Source organism: Myotis lucifugus, unplaced genomic scaffold (assembly GCF_000147115.1).
Source record: "Myotis lucifugus unplaced genomic scaffold, Myoluc2.0 scaffold_11, whole genome shotgun sequence".
NCBI lineage: Eukaryota > Metazoa > Chordata > Mammalia > Chiroptera > Vespertilionidae > Myotis > Myotis lucifugus.
In genome coordinates, this window is record NW_005871059.1 from 10,506,597 (window position 1) to 10,522,217 (window position 15,621).

General features: G+C 34.8%; 1 protein-coding gene across 10 annotated transcripts in view; it reads left to right on the forward strand.

The window, feature by feature from the left end:
- Positions 1 to 15,621, forward strand: part of REPS1 (RALBP1 associated Eps domain containing 1) — a 71,747-nt gene that overhangs the window by 49,788 nt on the left and 6,338 nt on the right. For 5 of the 10 annotated variants that reach the window (XM_023750190.1, XM_023750195.1, XM_023750198.1 and 2 more), the window contains 7 exons: positions 5,913 to 6,000; positions 7,259 to 7,360; positions 9,451 to 9,523; positions 11,022 to 11,140; positions 11,936 to 12,018; positions 13,803 to 13,988; positions 15,319 to 15,414. In XM_023750190.1, the coding sequence (XP_023605958.1) occupies positions 5,913 to 6,000; positions 7,259 to 7,360; positions 9,451 to 9,523; positions 11,022 to 11,140; positions 11,936 to 12,018; positions 13,803 to 13,988; positions 15,319 to 15,414 (747 nt within the window). The remainder of the gene's footprint in view (positions 1 to 5,912; positions 6,001 to 7,258; positions 7,361 to 9,450; positions 9,524 to 11,021; positions 11,141 to 11,935; positions 12,019 to 13,802; positions 13,989 to 15,318; positions 15,415 to 15,621) is intronic. The other 5 variants (XM_006084412.3, XM_023750197.1, XM_023750192.1 and 2 more) reach the window with 3 other exon arrangements.

Genomic DNA, 15,621 nt, shown 5'->3' on the forward strand with positions numbered 1-15,621 from the left:
TATGCATGATTCAGTGGAGTGCTTAGAGGGAAATGGTAGCAAGCTTTTCAATTTTTGTGTGCCTAATGGTGGAAAGAACATTTTTTTTACCATTGTTTATATTTTCTAGTTATTTTGGTGAAACTGTATGTTTTAAAAATCTGGTACATGTGTCTAAAGAAGCATTTTGTGACAATTGATTTAGTTGACTTGTTTTCATTTGCTAATTGAGTGTATGTTCTATTAAACATACTATTTATTTTAGTGTAGTTACACTTAGTAAATACTGTTTTATTTGTATGCTTACATATCATGTAATATGTACTACATATGTAAATATGCAATGTCATCTTTTATTTTAATAGTCCAGATGGTATGGCTTTGACTTAAATAGTATGTTGAGTTCTGTTACAAGAGAATCAAGTTCAGCAAAACAACAGAGTTGTTAGTCAAAGATTCCCATTGTGCAAAGGAGCCTGTCTTGTCTTCCTGTGGTTTACTGTGTTGCTTTGAAAAATGCTACAAAGTTCACATCATGATTTGAAAAATAAATTATATTCCCTTAGATTTAATTTAATATATGACCCACCTGTCCCTCAAGTTATTTGAACATTTCAAAACCTTAGTTGCTAATCATTCTTCTCACTGTTCACTCCTGCTTTTTCTTTTAAAAAGAAGGACATGCTAATAATCACTTTTCAAAAAGAAAAGAGGAAATAAGTAGGAAGGGAAGAAGAGTGTAAAGGTAGGATTAGAAAATGAGCTCAGTGGAAAGATACGGAGAAGGCATTCCTTTTAGATGTTTGATCAAAGACAGCCAGCATTCATGAATTAAATGTAAAAATGGTCTTGTTATTTAATGTGGATTTGGGAGAAGTGGTATTTAAAGATAATAGTACATCAACAGTTTAATGAATCTTTGGTGTGTTTTATAATTTTAAAGACTTTATATCTATTTGAAATACAGAGGATTTTCAATTGAATTCAAATAGATAATGTATGGAAGTGTTTTATAATTAATAATTTAAGAGTCAGTTAATATGTAGATCATCTGTGCCTTTTGCTTCTCTTGCTACTTTGGGGGCATTTATTAATTTTTTATTTTAGTTTCTGAAAAGTAAAGGAGAGATAAAAAGGAAACACAATTTTTGCTGCTTATTATTAAGGTCTCTTGGGAAGTGACAGGTGCTGTAAGCTAAAAGAAAATTTTTCCATATTATTCTTATCTTCTACTTACACAGTCAAGTTAGTTTATTTAAGGTGCTTCATAAAAGTACTTATTTGGGAGCAAAGGTTTGCTGTAGCAATAAAGAAACTCTCTTGTCTGTAACCCTTAAGAAACCATGAAAATAATTATTCATAGTATTATGATTATTTGTCAGGCCAGGAAAGAACATTACATATAAAAACATAGAATTTGGGGGCAAAATAAATTAACTCATGACTTACAAGAAATGCAGGAAAATATTTGGCTTAATATCAGTGATGTTCTTGTAACCTATTGGAAATAATATCCAAATTCGTGAATTCTTGCTCTAGGGTTTAATATGGCTCAGTACTTTCTTTTGTTATCTCTAGTGTGGCTGGAGGCTCTAGAAAAATTAAAAATTATTAATTGATACTTTAAACTCCAATTTAGACTTCTGAATTTGATAGAGTTGCCAGTCTTAAGTATTTAAAATCTGGTACCTAGAAACATCCTTTTTCTTTTATGGTGGCAAACAAATCTAAACTTTGCTCCCCAACTAGTAATTTCTCTTTAAATTTTGAATTAGGAGAATATACTGTTCTCACTGAAGATCTGAATTTCTTAACCCTCATTTAATACTTATTGACATATTTCCTATACATACACTGATAGTAGCTACAATCCCAAATGGTCCTTTGCAAGGTTTATGTAAAGGATTGTAAGTAAATAAGGTCCATTCAGATTAGAACAGAATCATTTAGAAGAAAAAAACACACCACAGTTCTAATGTGAATTTAACATACATAACAGTGTTGGAAATATTTAATGTAATATTTTTTAAAAGCTAAAATTTAATAATTATCCATTTGCTCAATAAAGTGAAAGTCCGTGAAGAGCTCCAAACTGCTCTGTAGCGCTTAGACAGTGCACTGACCTCACATGCAAACTGCAATGGTTAATGATTAGGCTCCCGGAATAATGATGAAATTGAGTTTCTGACATTTCATTTCCAGAAACTTGATTACTTTTGTTGAACTTCTTATCAGTTAATAGACTCAGGTAGAATCTGCTTCTGCAAGGAAATTCTAGGCTGATGAGAAGTGTCGTGCACTAGTCTTCTCCATGATATCCCTGATCTTGAGTGTTATAGAGCTTCTGAGTACTTTAGAGTACACAAGGGAAGTGAGTTTGATCACTGATTATGCCCAGCCAACTCACCTGGTTTGATGGAGCTCCTTTCTAGGTGCCTGTGATATTTTCTAGGAATACAAAAATGTTAGGAACAAAATTCCAGTCTTAAGTAGACCACACCACAGTTCATTATAAGCTTAATGATTGTAATTCATCTGATTGTGATAATTACCATCCATGGCTATGAACAAAACTCTGGGCAGAGAATCATGGGCCAGCTTACCCCAAAAGGTTCCTATAAAGGAGCTTTTATGCTGAGTTTTGAATGGAACTATGAATTGCCAGATTTGGACAAGAGCATTCCAAGCAGAGTGAATATAATGAACAGGATTAATTCAGTGTGGTGAGAGTATAGGCTAGACATGTGTATGGGGGAATGATGGGACTGGGAAGATCTTTGTATGTTAGACCAAGGATCTGAACTAAATCTCATTGACACTGTTGGCTAATAAGAAGTACCATGAGCCCTAGCTGGTTTGATTCAGTGGATGGAGCATCAGCCTGGGGACTGACGGGTCCTGGGTTCGATCTGGTCAAGGGCACATGCCTGGGTTTCGGGCTCAGTCCCCAGTAGGGGGCGTGCAGGAGGCAGCCAATCAATGATTCTGTCTCATCATTGATGTTTCTATCTCTCTCTCCCTCTCCCTTTCTCTCTGAAATCAATAAAAATATATTTATTAAAAAAAGAAGTACCATGATAAAATGGGGTCAAGGAAGAGCTATAATATAAAGGATTGATGGGATCAAGAGAGAGATGATGAGCACCTGAACTAAGAAACAGAAAGTAGGCAGGGCTGGATTCAGATAGACAGGATAATGGGATTTAAATCAAGTAGAAAATATAGATTATGTGAGCATTAATATAATATTCAATAAAATGCTAAATTGTATGAAATCAAATACCCAAATAGATGACACAAATGTGCCATGAGTAATTACGAATGGGTTTCCTAAGGGCTTTGGGTGATTTGAATAGGTGATCTCTATTTTTACATTTAGGGATGCTAGTTTGGAGCAGAGAAAGTGTTACTTTGACATCTTGTAACTCAGGACTCAGAGGCTAGTAGGCATTCATGGTTCTTCATCTGGGATGTTCAAATGCTTAAAGTCAGAGCCCTCTATCATGCTTTGACTCATTTGTAACATCGCAGTCATAAATGAAGCCTCTGATATACGGTCTCTGGTTTTCAAGGAATTACCTTGTCCTGCTAAGTAGCTAAGACCCGCTGGACTAAAGCTATTGCAGGCTCTTAGCAACCAGTCAGTGTATGGCTGAAGTGTGCTATACAAAAAGCTTTGCTGGTACAGAAACTTAAGGAAATTATTTGGATAATGAATAGAACACTCATGATTTTCTTTTCTTGTAGTCATTAATGTACTTCCATTATTGTACTGGAAATATATGAAAAGACTAGATATTTCCAACTGTTATAAGCTTTATAAATTTGATTTTATAAACATACACATAGAATTATGTTAGATAAATACTACGAGTTTAAAGCATCTAATAAATTATCCTTGCTTGTTTTTTTCTAGTTTTGGGGGGTTTGTAATAAGAACTTAATGTGTCACAAACTATCATTTCTTTCTCCTTTAATCTTGCCTTATATTAAATTCTGATTTTCATAGCAGCTATTTCTGCTATTAAAATTGTAAGTTAAGAAAATAGTATTGGAGCACTGGAGATCTTGCTCCCTGGCAAAACTGTTATGATTTTGGCTCAAATAAAATCTTATAAAAAGTTTCTACAGTTGTTGACTTTCTTACCTCTGCAGTCCCAAAGCCACATGTGTTTGATGAGTGGCAGGTCAAGGCAAAACACCTCATCAGAGAGGAAATATGCAAATTCACAAACAGTGACGCTCATGAAAAAAAGAAATCAGAATAACTGATGTGTCTTATTTACACTTATTTTCTTACTGTCTATATTTTCAGTGTTTACTTGGTTTTAGGAACTGATTAGATATTTTTACATGTTAACAATTTCTTTTGTTTAATGTTCATAATCCTGAAAAGCCAGATCTATAATCTTTCTTGTAGAAATAAAAAGTAAAAGTTAAAAACCTTGAGATTTTGACAAGTTATATATCTTGCCAAAAAAAAAGAAAATAGTATTTATTTCTAAAGCCATGTTTTTATAACCATAACAACATTTTAAGTGTATTGTTATAAATATTTTCCTGTGAGTGACTCATTATTATGTGAGAAATCTAAACTTCTATCCACTTGTAATGTTCACCTTTATAACTGTAATTGTAGAGTTGTAGGGGAAATGTTAGTTCATTTCGATTGGATAATACATGAACCCTGTCCAGTATTTCACTGATGTAGAGGCAGGAAAATGCTATGAAAGGATTTATCAGTATAATTGCAATAAAGAATTTGTTTGTTATAAATTGTTCAAATTTAGAGATTATAAGAATAAGCCAAGGAGAGCTACAAATAAGAAATGGTATACTGGAACTTTCTCTAGCAGAGGCTTGGTGTTAGTACTGTCACCAAAATAGTGTTGGATTTAAACTGAAAGAGCATTATCCTTTACATTAAATTATAAACTTAACTCAACTAGATATTCAAAATTTAAGGATCTGATATTCATTCCTTAGCAGCAGCACACACAAAATGCGAACTGACTCCTCATACAAGGAGCTGAGCCTCCTTCCCAGTGTTTTTCATCTGGTCTGTAGCTGTTAAGCCAAATGCTTGATCCTATTCTGGTTCTTCCACTGGTATGGCAGCTCCCAGCATCAGGCTTACCTGTGTACCCAGGTGTACCTTTCTCTTCCTTTCCTTTCAGAGAGGCTACCATCTGTCTTCATCTTCTCTTCCTGGCCTTACTCTCTCACTCTGAAAAGTCTCTTCTATCAGTTTCTTTACCCTTCTAACTAGACTTGCCACTAATGAAGTCTAGGAATAGCAGATGTATTATAATCTTGAATGGCTTAAGAAAATATTAGAATCTTAGAGTAGTAGTCTTACTTATCCCTCTTAAAAACTGGGTCCCTTGGTGGAAATGGTAGGCTAAATTTTAAAGTTCTATAAACTAATCTGTGAAAGTATGCATTGTGCCTACTGTTACAATATAGCAGGCATCTCTTTAACTCTGTTTTATAGATGAAAAAGAAAAGTTTCAAATTTTCTTGAGCAGTTTCCTGAAAATGAGTTTGGTCTACTACTTAATTTGGATTCTAATGAAGTAGTTTGTTTCACTTTAACCTGAGGAGGTTCAAATTTGTATGATTTCATCAGATCATTTCACACTTTGAATACTATCTTAAACTGTATTTTTATAGGGTTATTGTTTTTATTCAAATCTTTAACCACTCAAAAGTTAAAATGTATTTTTAATTAAAAATCAGATTATTAGGCATGTACTTGATTTTTTTACGTATAATTCTATAATTTTAATTTAAAAATTCATTTTCATGTTTGCTTTAGTGTGAATGAGAGAGTCTATCCACCAGTTTTTAATTTATTGTTAATTTTTATTATTTCTTGGTGTCAATTTGGCATTTTTAATACAAATTCTGTATTTCCTCTCATTTGTTCCTAGGATACTGCTATTGTTCATCCAGTTCCCATTCGTATGACTCCAAGCAAAATCCACATGCAGGAAATGGAACTTAAAAGAACTGGCAGTGGTAAGCAATCTGTGGCTGGTCTGTATTAGGTTAGCAGGTAGGATTTTAGGTTAGCTTCAACTACATAAATGCAGAAGTAATTATTCTATCAGGCTTCAGATTTCTTTCATAATTGCTTATTTTTAACATAGTACTTTCTACAGTTATACATATATGTGTGTGCTTATATGTATATTTTAACTTATTTTACAGTTTTTAAAAGGAAATTATTGAATTTAAATTATAAAACTTAAATAAGGACATTGAAAATATGAATTTTCTGATACTGTGTTTTTATGATCATTTTTGTGAATTTACATTTAAAGTATGTTAAAATTGTAACTGAAGAAGCATATGTTAAAGTGAGTTTTGGCTTTGAAATTCTTTTGCTTAAATTCTTGAATTTTCTTCTCATTTTAGTTTTTTTTTATCCTCACCCAAGAGTATATTTATTGATTTTTTTATTTTTTGAGAGAGAGAGAAACATCAATCAGTTGCTTCTCATATGAGCTTCAACTGGGGATTGAACCCACAACTTGGCTATGTGTCCTGACCAGGAATCAAATCCACAACCTTTTGGTGTACGGGAGGACACTCCAACCAACTGAGCCACCCAGTCAGGGCAATTTTCTCCTCATTTTAAATTAAATGTTTTATAATTAGGGTTTCTCAAAGATAAATTTATTTGCTATATTAGTCAACATCATAAATTACTTATTTGTAACCATTTGTGTGTTGTTTTGTTTAAATAATTTATCTAAAGGGATAAAATTAACAAAATATGAACATGCAAATTGACTTTTTATTGTAAAATATCTTCTATATGGCAGAAAACAAAATTCTATATAAATAGATTTATATTTGTTTTTTTTGTTTGTTTTTTTATTTTTTTTTTTGGAAAATATATATTTTATTGATTTTTTACAGAGAGGAAGGGAGAGGGACAGAGAGTTAGAAACATCGATGAGAGAGAAACATTGATCAGCTGCCTCCTACACACCCCCCACTGGGGATGTGCCCACAACCAAGGTACATGCCCCTGACTGGAATCGAACCCGGGACCCTTCAGTCCCCAGGCCGACGCTCTATCCACTGAGCCAAACCGATCTGGGCTATATTTGTTTTTATTAAAAATATTATTTTATATTATTTTCCATGGATTTATTGGCTACTTCTTTGGAATATCTAAATGAGGTCTCATATACTCTGAGCTTTATAAATTTATTAATTCAAATGCCTTTATCTTATATTTTTACTTACTAATTTTCTTTTCTACTAGATCATACTAATCCCACTAGCCCATTACTTGTGAAAACATCTGACCTTTCAGAAGAAAATAAGATAAATTCATCAGTGAAATTTGCTTCTGGAAATACTGTAGGTAAGTGAAAGATACCACGACATCTTCCACTAGAAGTTTATTAAGTCTGGATTTAGAGCCTGAATGTTACAAACATATAGCCATTTAATATTATCTTCACTGAATAGTCAACCCTTTTAAACACCCTACCCGCTGTATGAGTAAATGTGTCCCCATTGCCACCTGAACCTCTCAGGGCAGGCCTCCTGTTTGCCATTCCTCTCAATTAGCCAGATTTAGCCCATTGGCTCTTTCCCACTAGATCCTTTCTTTCTCTCACAAGAAATTGTGTATATATTCAGTCATTCAGCCAGTGTTGATTGAATACTATGTGCCAGGCTCTGTTCTAGACACTGGGGATTTAGCAGTAAAATAAACAAACAAAAACCTTTGCCTTTATGGAGCTTACATTTTGTAGGGGAGATAAGATGAAAAGGGGGGAAAAATAACTCATGTCCTAGGAGGTGATTAACACCCTGGATAAAAATTAAGTTGGGAAAGGTGAAAGGGAGTGACATTTTCAATTAGCTGGTTAAAGAAGGCCTTACCAAAAGATGACATTTGAGTTAAATCTTAAAGGAGTAGAGGGATTTGGCTGGGTGAATTTCTGAAGCAAAGGCATTTAAGTCACAGAAGTAGCAAATGTGAGGCCCTGATTTAGGAAACATGCTATACTTCTGCTGGGAACAGCAAGCAAACACCTAGAATAGAACTACTTAGCGAATTGAGCAGGTAGAGGTAGCAAATGTAGAATAGTAACCTGAGAGCAGGTTAAGATGGACTCTTACTGAGTGAGATGAAAAGCTGTTAGAGGGTTTTGAATGGAGAAGTGACATGGTCTGACCTTCCTTCTTTAACAGAATCACTCTGGCTGCTATACTGGTAACGAGTCAAAAGGCAAGAGCCAAAACAGGGAAAGACTATTTGGGGGGCAGTTACTAGTATAATAATGCAGATAAGTGAAGATGATGGCTTGGTCGATGGTGGTGGCAGTAGAAATGCTGAGAAATGGTCAAGTTCTGGCTGTATTTTGTAGGGAAAGACCACAGGATTTGCTTATCTATGTGATAGAGGATATGTGAGAGAGGACTCGGGTGGCTCATGGGATTTTTGGCCTGGGCAACTGGGAATTGAGGATGACTGTGGTAGGAGTAGGTTTGTAGGGGAAGAATAGGAGTTCAGTTTTAGACATCTTAAGTTTGAAATACCCATTAGAACATCCAAATAGTAATATGTTAGCCTTATTCTTTCCAATTAAATAATTCAGTGATTTGACAAGAAAAGGGATACATTTTGAAATATGACCAAACAACCAGTCCCTTTAAGTTATAATTCTTGAAAATGAATAGGTAGTTTTCCTTTATATTGTTCCTAGAGTTCCTATTTTAAAATTCTTTTATTATGTCACAACTGTCAGTCTACTTCTGGATTCTCTGCTCCTTCATAGGACTTTGAAGAAGTTGAAAATGATATTTCCTCAGGTGAAAAATTAGGAACCTCTAGCTAATTTCATAAATTTTATTATTGCCTAAGCACATTTTATTTTCTTGTGAAACTTTTAATTTTTCACATTAACAATTTTTAAATGTTTTCTTTATTTAAAATACTTCTAATTTGTTCTTTAAAAATTATTTTTATTACAAAAGTAATTCACACTTACTGTAGAAGTATAATAAAAATAAAAATGTTTATAATCTCACTGTTTCACAAATGACCATGGTTAGCATTCATTGTCAAGCTTAATCACCATTCTGTGCATATGCCATATTTTTATATAAAATGAAATTGTAATGTATGTACTGTTTTGTGATCCTTTTTATGTGACTTATTTTGAATATTTATGTTATTAAATGTTAACTTTTCTAGATTATAACTTACATTATATGCATAGTATTTTGTTGTATAAATAAGCAATTATTTATTTGATTTGTATTTAATTTTTTTACAATATACAAAATACATTTAATTTTTTATAATAAAACTGGTATGAACTGTTAGCCAGTCTGAATATCTCTGATTTGAAACAATAATTCAGTTATATTTGTTTGGGGCACATAGAGTTAAAGTGAAAAAAAAGATTATTATTAAGTAGGCTATATTCCATTTATCAGCAGATGGTTACAGTAGTTCAGACTCTTTTACTTCAGACCCAGAACAGATCGGGAACAATGTAACTCGTCAAAGGTCAGTATTTCTGTCAATAAAAAGCATATTAAAATATCTTGTTACATTTTAATACTTAAAATTATGTAGGACCAAGTATAAATTACATATTTTTGTCTATTCTTTAGTTCTTCACTTCTCTGAAGGCTGTTAGGTTATCTATTGATTTTTTTTCCAACTTGAATAGAAAACAGATGAAACCCTTATTATCTCATGTCATTCTGTGGAAGGTTTAAGAAGGACTGATAACTTCTTGATAGTAGCAATTTAATACAGTTCTTTCTTTAGGTAAACTGAGTCTCTTTAAGTGATAAATGTGCAGATTTCCTTTTATAGCCTTATGGCAAGTACCAAAAGAATTCTGTGTTTTAAAATGCTATCCAAAATCCCAGCCCAGTGTTGGGCTACCTATTCACCCTGAAGATCTGTGTTACATTCAACTTTTCAGGCATAAACTAAAAAGGTGAGGGTGAAAGGGTTTGTCTTCAAGGGCTTTACTGTCCACAGAACACTGTGTGCAGGACAGAAGCATCTTTCTCCTCTCACTTCTTATGTGTGGTAAGTATCCTTTTGCCACACGCCTAGAGGATGTAGAGAGAGGCTAGTAATATAGAATCACCAATGATCTCAGATTCAGAGGCTGCTTCTTCATAGTTCTTCCTGTGTTTCTTAAAATTCTCAGTCATCTTGGATTTTATTCTGCTTTTTATCCCTATAAGTGAGGATTAGATTTTCAGAGTCCATGAGACTCTTTTCAGAATATAGAAAAAGTTGGTGGCAAAGAAGTGCATCTCCAGGTGAGTTGAGCATGAGTACAGCCACCTCTAAAATGGGATGGCCTGTGGTAACAGGAATGGGAACTGCAGATAGTGAGCCAGATTCTACCTCAACTTGCCAAACTCCAGACTTTAAGTTGAAAACTGTCCATGTCTGAAAGTAGTTTGTTTGTTTGTTTAAGATTTTTTTATTGATTTTTAGAGAGAGAGGAAGGGGAGGGAGAGAAAGAGAAACATCGTAAGAGAGAAATATTGATTGGCTGCCTCCTGCATGCCCCTTATCAGGGATCGAGCCCACAACCCAGGTATATGCCCTGACTGGGAATCTAACCAGCTACCTTTCTATGCATAGGATGGCATTCACAGAACCCTGAACCACACTGGTCAGGGCTAGAGTTTTTGGTTTTTTTTAAAAATAAGTATTTTAAACAAATACCTATAATTGAATGGGGAAAAATTACACTAGTTTTGCAGTCTGCCTTAAATTCTTGTTAATAACTTTCTTTTCAATTTTTTTGAAATATTGTTAAATTTAAAATTATACTTTATAGAAAAGATTATTTTCCATATTAAATAACCACTTGTGGAATGCACATCATAAATAATACTGGCTTTACTCATTGTAATATGTGTATACCTACTTGAGAAAATATCCTTTGCTGCTTAGCCAAGTTTGAATGCTTAAAAAGAAAAAGCTCCAGTCTCAGTAGCATGACCAACTGTAATGTGGTGACTTTTTGCAGGTCTCATTCAGGAACATCCCCTGATAACACTGCACCACCACCTCCCCCTCCAAGGCCACAGCCCTCGCATTCTAGATCGTCATCTTTAGACATGAATCGGACCTTTACAGTCACCACAGGTAGGGGTTAGAGAGCTGTGAACCAAATTATCATTTGATTTAAAGTCATTAAGGACACACAACATCTTATTTTCTCAACATGTCTGTTTTTATATTTATCCAAAGAAGAAATTGGGATTTAAAAAGTATCAGAGAGGGAATTTTTTTCTTAATGTCTATCTAAACTGTGTTTGAATTCAAGTGATAAAGATGGGAACCTGAGAGATGCCACAGAGATTGTAAAAGTATGATATGGTGATATCAAGGAGGAAAAGCTAATAGGTCTTAAGTTAGCAACAAAAGAGAGTGAGGACCCACAGCTTACTCCAATATTTTAATTTTTATATAAACGGTCAATCAAAATAAAAAATTAGGACACTGGGTAATGATGTCCTATTTGGACATTGTAAGTTTGGAATTATGAGGAAAAAGAAATAATCAACAGGCCACTGGATTTGTGGGCTAAGAAAGATTAATCATTATTTGAGAATCATTTTCATAGAAACAATAGAGTTAATTATTAATTAAAAGAGAAAATTGGAAGTCCTCATATTTGATAGCTAAAGATCAGTCAGAATATGGAAAGAAAACCAAGAATGTACAGTATTATGGAAACAAGGAGGAACATGTCAAGAGTGCCCTGTACAATTGAACAAGAGAAATGGATTCTGAGAAAAGACCATGAGATTTGGCCATTAGATCACATCTATGCCTTCCTATACTTAACAAAGCAATCTTTTAGAAATCTTTATCATTTGATCATATTCATTCAACCTGTTCTACTAGCAAAGTAATTATATACTTACTAAAAAGAAGACTTCTATGTTCACACAGGACAACAACAGGCTGGAGTTGTTGCCCATCCTCCTGCCGTGCCTCCAAGACCACAGCCTTCACAGGTATTCTGCAACATATTCATTACTAAACATCAGTTATTACACTCCTCATGATTACTTATCTATTAGGTGTTTGATTCTATTCTAGAATTATTTTGAAGATCCAGAATTACCGAATTTTCATTCTTACTGAGCATTTAATTCAGGGAAGATAAGTCTTATTTTGAAAGAGAATTCCAATAATAATTTCAGTTATTTTTTTAAAGACGCTGCTAGTGAACCAAATGATAGTGTCTTGACAAAGGAGAGTTTAGTTGGAAGAACTGGATTGGGAGATAGGAGATGGAGATGGCCATCTGTGTCTTGGATCTAGCAGTGACTCAGAGTGGCCTCACTGCGTTGGTCTGGATGTGTTACTGCATCAGTAAAGGAAGTATCAGATGACCTCTGCATCCCTGCCAGGTTGAAATTGTTTTGATATGCACAAAACTATTATGTTCCAGGGTAGATTCTGGATTATAGCTGTTAGTTTTATGTCACTGACTGACTACCTTTTACATGAATGAATTTGGTTGATTTTTTTGAGTTAGAGTCTTAAAGTGAAGTTGAGTATTTACAGTTAAAAAGATGCTTAATCATAAAAGATGCTGAAATTTGAATATTCCAGTATTTATTTTATCTAAAGTGCCAGCAAAAATATTCTTGCTGGGGTTAAGCTGTGAAACCCAGTGAGTTGGTCTCTTGACTCAAGAACCGGTCTAGTGGGGAAGACAACTATAAAGAATTGTAAGGGCAACAGTAGATGTGTTTATGAAATGTTTTGCTACATCTTTACTAGTTAGTAAAGTCAGGGATCACAGTGAAAAGGTATAAGTAAAGTGAAGGAAGTAACACTTAAGTAGAGACTTGAAAGATAAAGTTGTATTGGTTTGGGAGAAGGCTTTCCAACCAGACAGAATGGCATCCACAAAGTCATACAAGTGTGGGGTAAGTCTTCAAGGAAAAATGAGTTAGTTTAGAACAGCTGGAATGATGGGAAAGGAAACTGAAGAGGTCCGAAAGGGGCAGAGCATCTCCTATATCATTATAAGAAGGATACAATTTTTCTCAGAGGAGATGGAAACTTTTTAAAGGGTAAGCAAGGAAGAGATTTCTGATTTATTCCTGTAGCGTCCTATACTTCCTTTGTCATAAAACTTTCACACTCTATTTTAATTCCTTGTTAACCTATGGCTCATCCTGCAGTAGACTGTCAACTTTATTGGGCATGGACCTTATTTGTTTGTTCACTGTTATAACCATAATGCTTGGCCAAAAGTAGATTCTCAAAAAATATTTTTGAAGATTGTAGAAGGATTGGCCTGGCAATGGAGTAGAGGATAAATTGAAGAGAAGCACACTGAAGTGTTAGAAGAATAATTAGCACACTGATTTCTACACTTTAAAAAAATAACCTTTTTATAAACATAATGAAACATTAAAAAAAATAACTTGTTTGAAGAACAAACAATTGCACAATAGCCCAATTAAGAAAAAAATAGATGCAAGTGAGAATCACAGAGTAGAACCTAACTTTCCCCTCTCCTTATGCACTTTCTTTGCAATAAGAATTTTGTAAAGGTATTTGTCTTATTGGGGTTTTGTATCTTAATTTTTTTTTTTTTTTTAGTGTCTTAGCATTTCTCTTCTGGGTTTTTTAGAGCTAAATGTTTCTGTAGCTCACCTCCCTGAGTTTACAGATAATAAAACAGAGCATCGTTTTAATAATATTTTAAAAGGAAAAGAGGCCACTTGGTAACTGGTACACCAATGAACTGTTTGTTCCTCTATTCTGAACCATCGTGCAGGCTCCTGGTCCCACAGTGCATCGCCCAGTGGATGCCGAAGGCATGATAACTCACACTAGTACCTCACCTCAGCAGATACCAGAACAACCAAATTTTGCAGATTTCAGCCAATTTGAAGTATTTGCTGCATCAAATGTAAATGAAGAACAAGATGATGAAGCTGAGAAACATCCAGAAGTCTTGCCGGTCAGTTTTTAAGGGCTTATCTAATTTTCCATTGGGACTCTTTCCATATCTTGCTCAGAGCTGGTCTGTAAACAGAGGAGCCTCTAAAAGAGCAGATATTAGAGTGAACATCAGTGAGCAAAATATCTGCTGCTGCTGCTGCTTTAAGAGGATTTATATTCCCTAGGCCAGTACTTCTCAATTTTTTCATTGTCCTTAAACTCCTAATTGCAGTGTATTACTTTAATAAGAATCAGAATCTGGGTGGGAGTAGCTGTAGTGTGAAAAAACACTGCTCTGGGGTTGCATTTTTTTTTTTAAATCCTCACTCGAGGATATTTTTCCATTGATTTTTAGAGAGGGAAAGACAAAGAAACATTGATTTGAGAGAAACACATCGATTGGTTGCCTCCTGCACATGCCCGACTAGGGCCCGGGCCTGGGCCAGGGAGGATCCTGCAACTGAGGTACATGTCCTTGACCAGAAATGAACCTGGGGCCCTTCAGTCCCCAGGCTGACGCTCTATCCACTGAGCAAAACCAGCTAGGGCTGGGGTTACATCTTAATGCTAAGCTTCTGACTGTGTGATTTGGTGAAGATATCCATGTAGCAATAGGCTGTGGTTGCCATAGCTACACTCAGTTTGCAAGTCACTTTAGTTAGACTTACACACTACAGGATGCCAAAATGTACCGTGATCTCTGGGTACAATGCTCCTGGAGACTGTTTACTTCTAGTTGCAAGACCTTCTCTAGGGGTCCCTGACCTCACTAACTATAAATGTGGAATTGGAGAGACCAAAGGAATTCTAAAACCTTGGTTCTCATTGTCTCAACCTAGATAGAGCCTCTCTGACAGATCCCAAAATCCATGTTCATTTAACTGGCATCATTCAGCCAAAGGTTTCTTATAGATCTGATCCGTAATAAATTTCTAGCCACTTCCTCAAGCCTGTAACCTGTCTCACAGTGGGGTCACAGGGTATGGCCTGCACCTCCAGGAAGGCAGGCGGGCACCTGAGGGGAAGTACGAGTGTGCACAGGGTGCTGGTCCTCATGCCCCTGGATGGATGCATCCCTCCCAACCTAAAGAACTTCCTAAATTCCCTATGGCTGCATCCTCAGCCCTCCCCCTCGCCCTCACATCTGTTACCTTCCCTCCTCTCTGCTCTTCAGTCATAGAGAATGGTCATTTTACAGGGTTTTCTCAAATTCCTTCTCATCTTCATCTCAGATTCCTTATTGTCATAACGAATATTTTCTTAACATTTTACTCTGGTGCTTTATGTATGTATTTATGCATAATTATATATTACATATATATAATTAGTAATAATATATTCATTTCTAGGTTGAAAAAGCTTCTGATCCTGCAAGTTCTCTTCGAGTTGCCAAAACAGATAGTAAAATTGAGGAAAAGACAGCTGCTAGTGCTCCCGCCAATGTGGTATGCAAGAAGTCTTTTATAATGTTGATCATTTTGTACATAAAAAAGAGGAGATCATTTATACTTTTTAAGATTTTGAAGATGACAAAAATCTTAGAAATAAAGTTAGAGAACATCTAACCCATTCCTTTCACTGTAGCATCTTTAGTCTGTCTCAGAATATGGTCTGCCTGTTAAATATTCTAGATGATAGTCTATCATCCATAT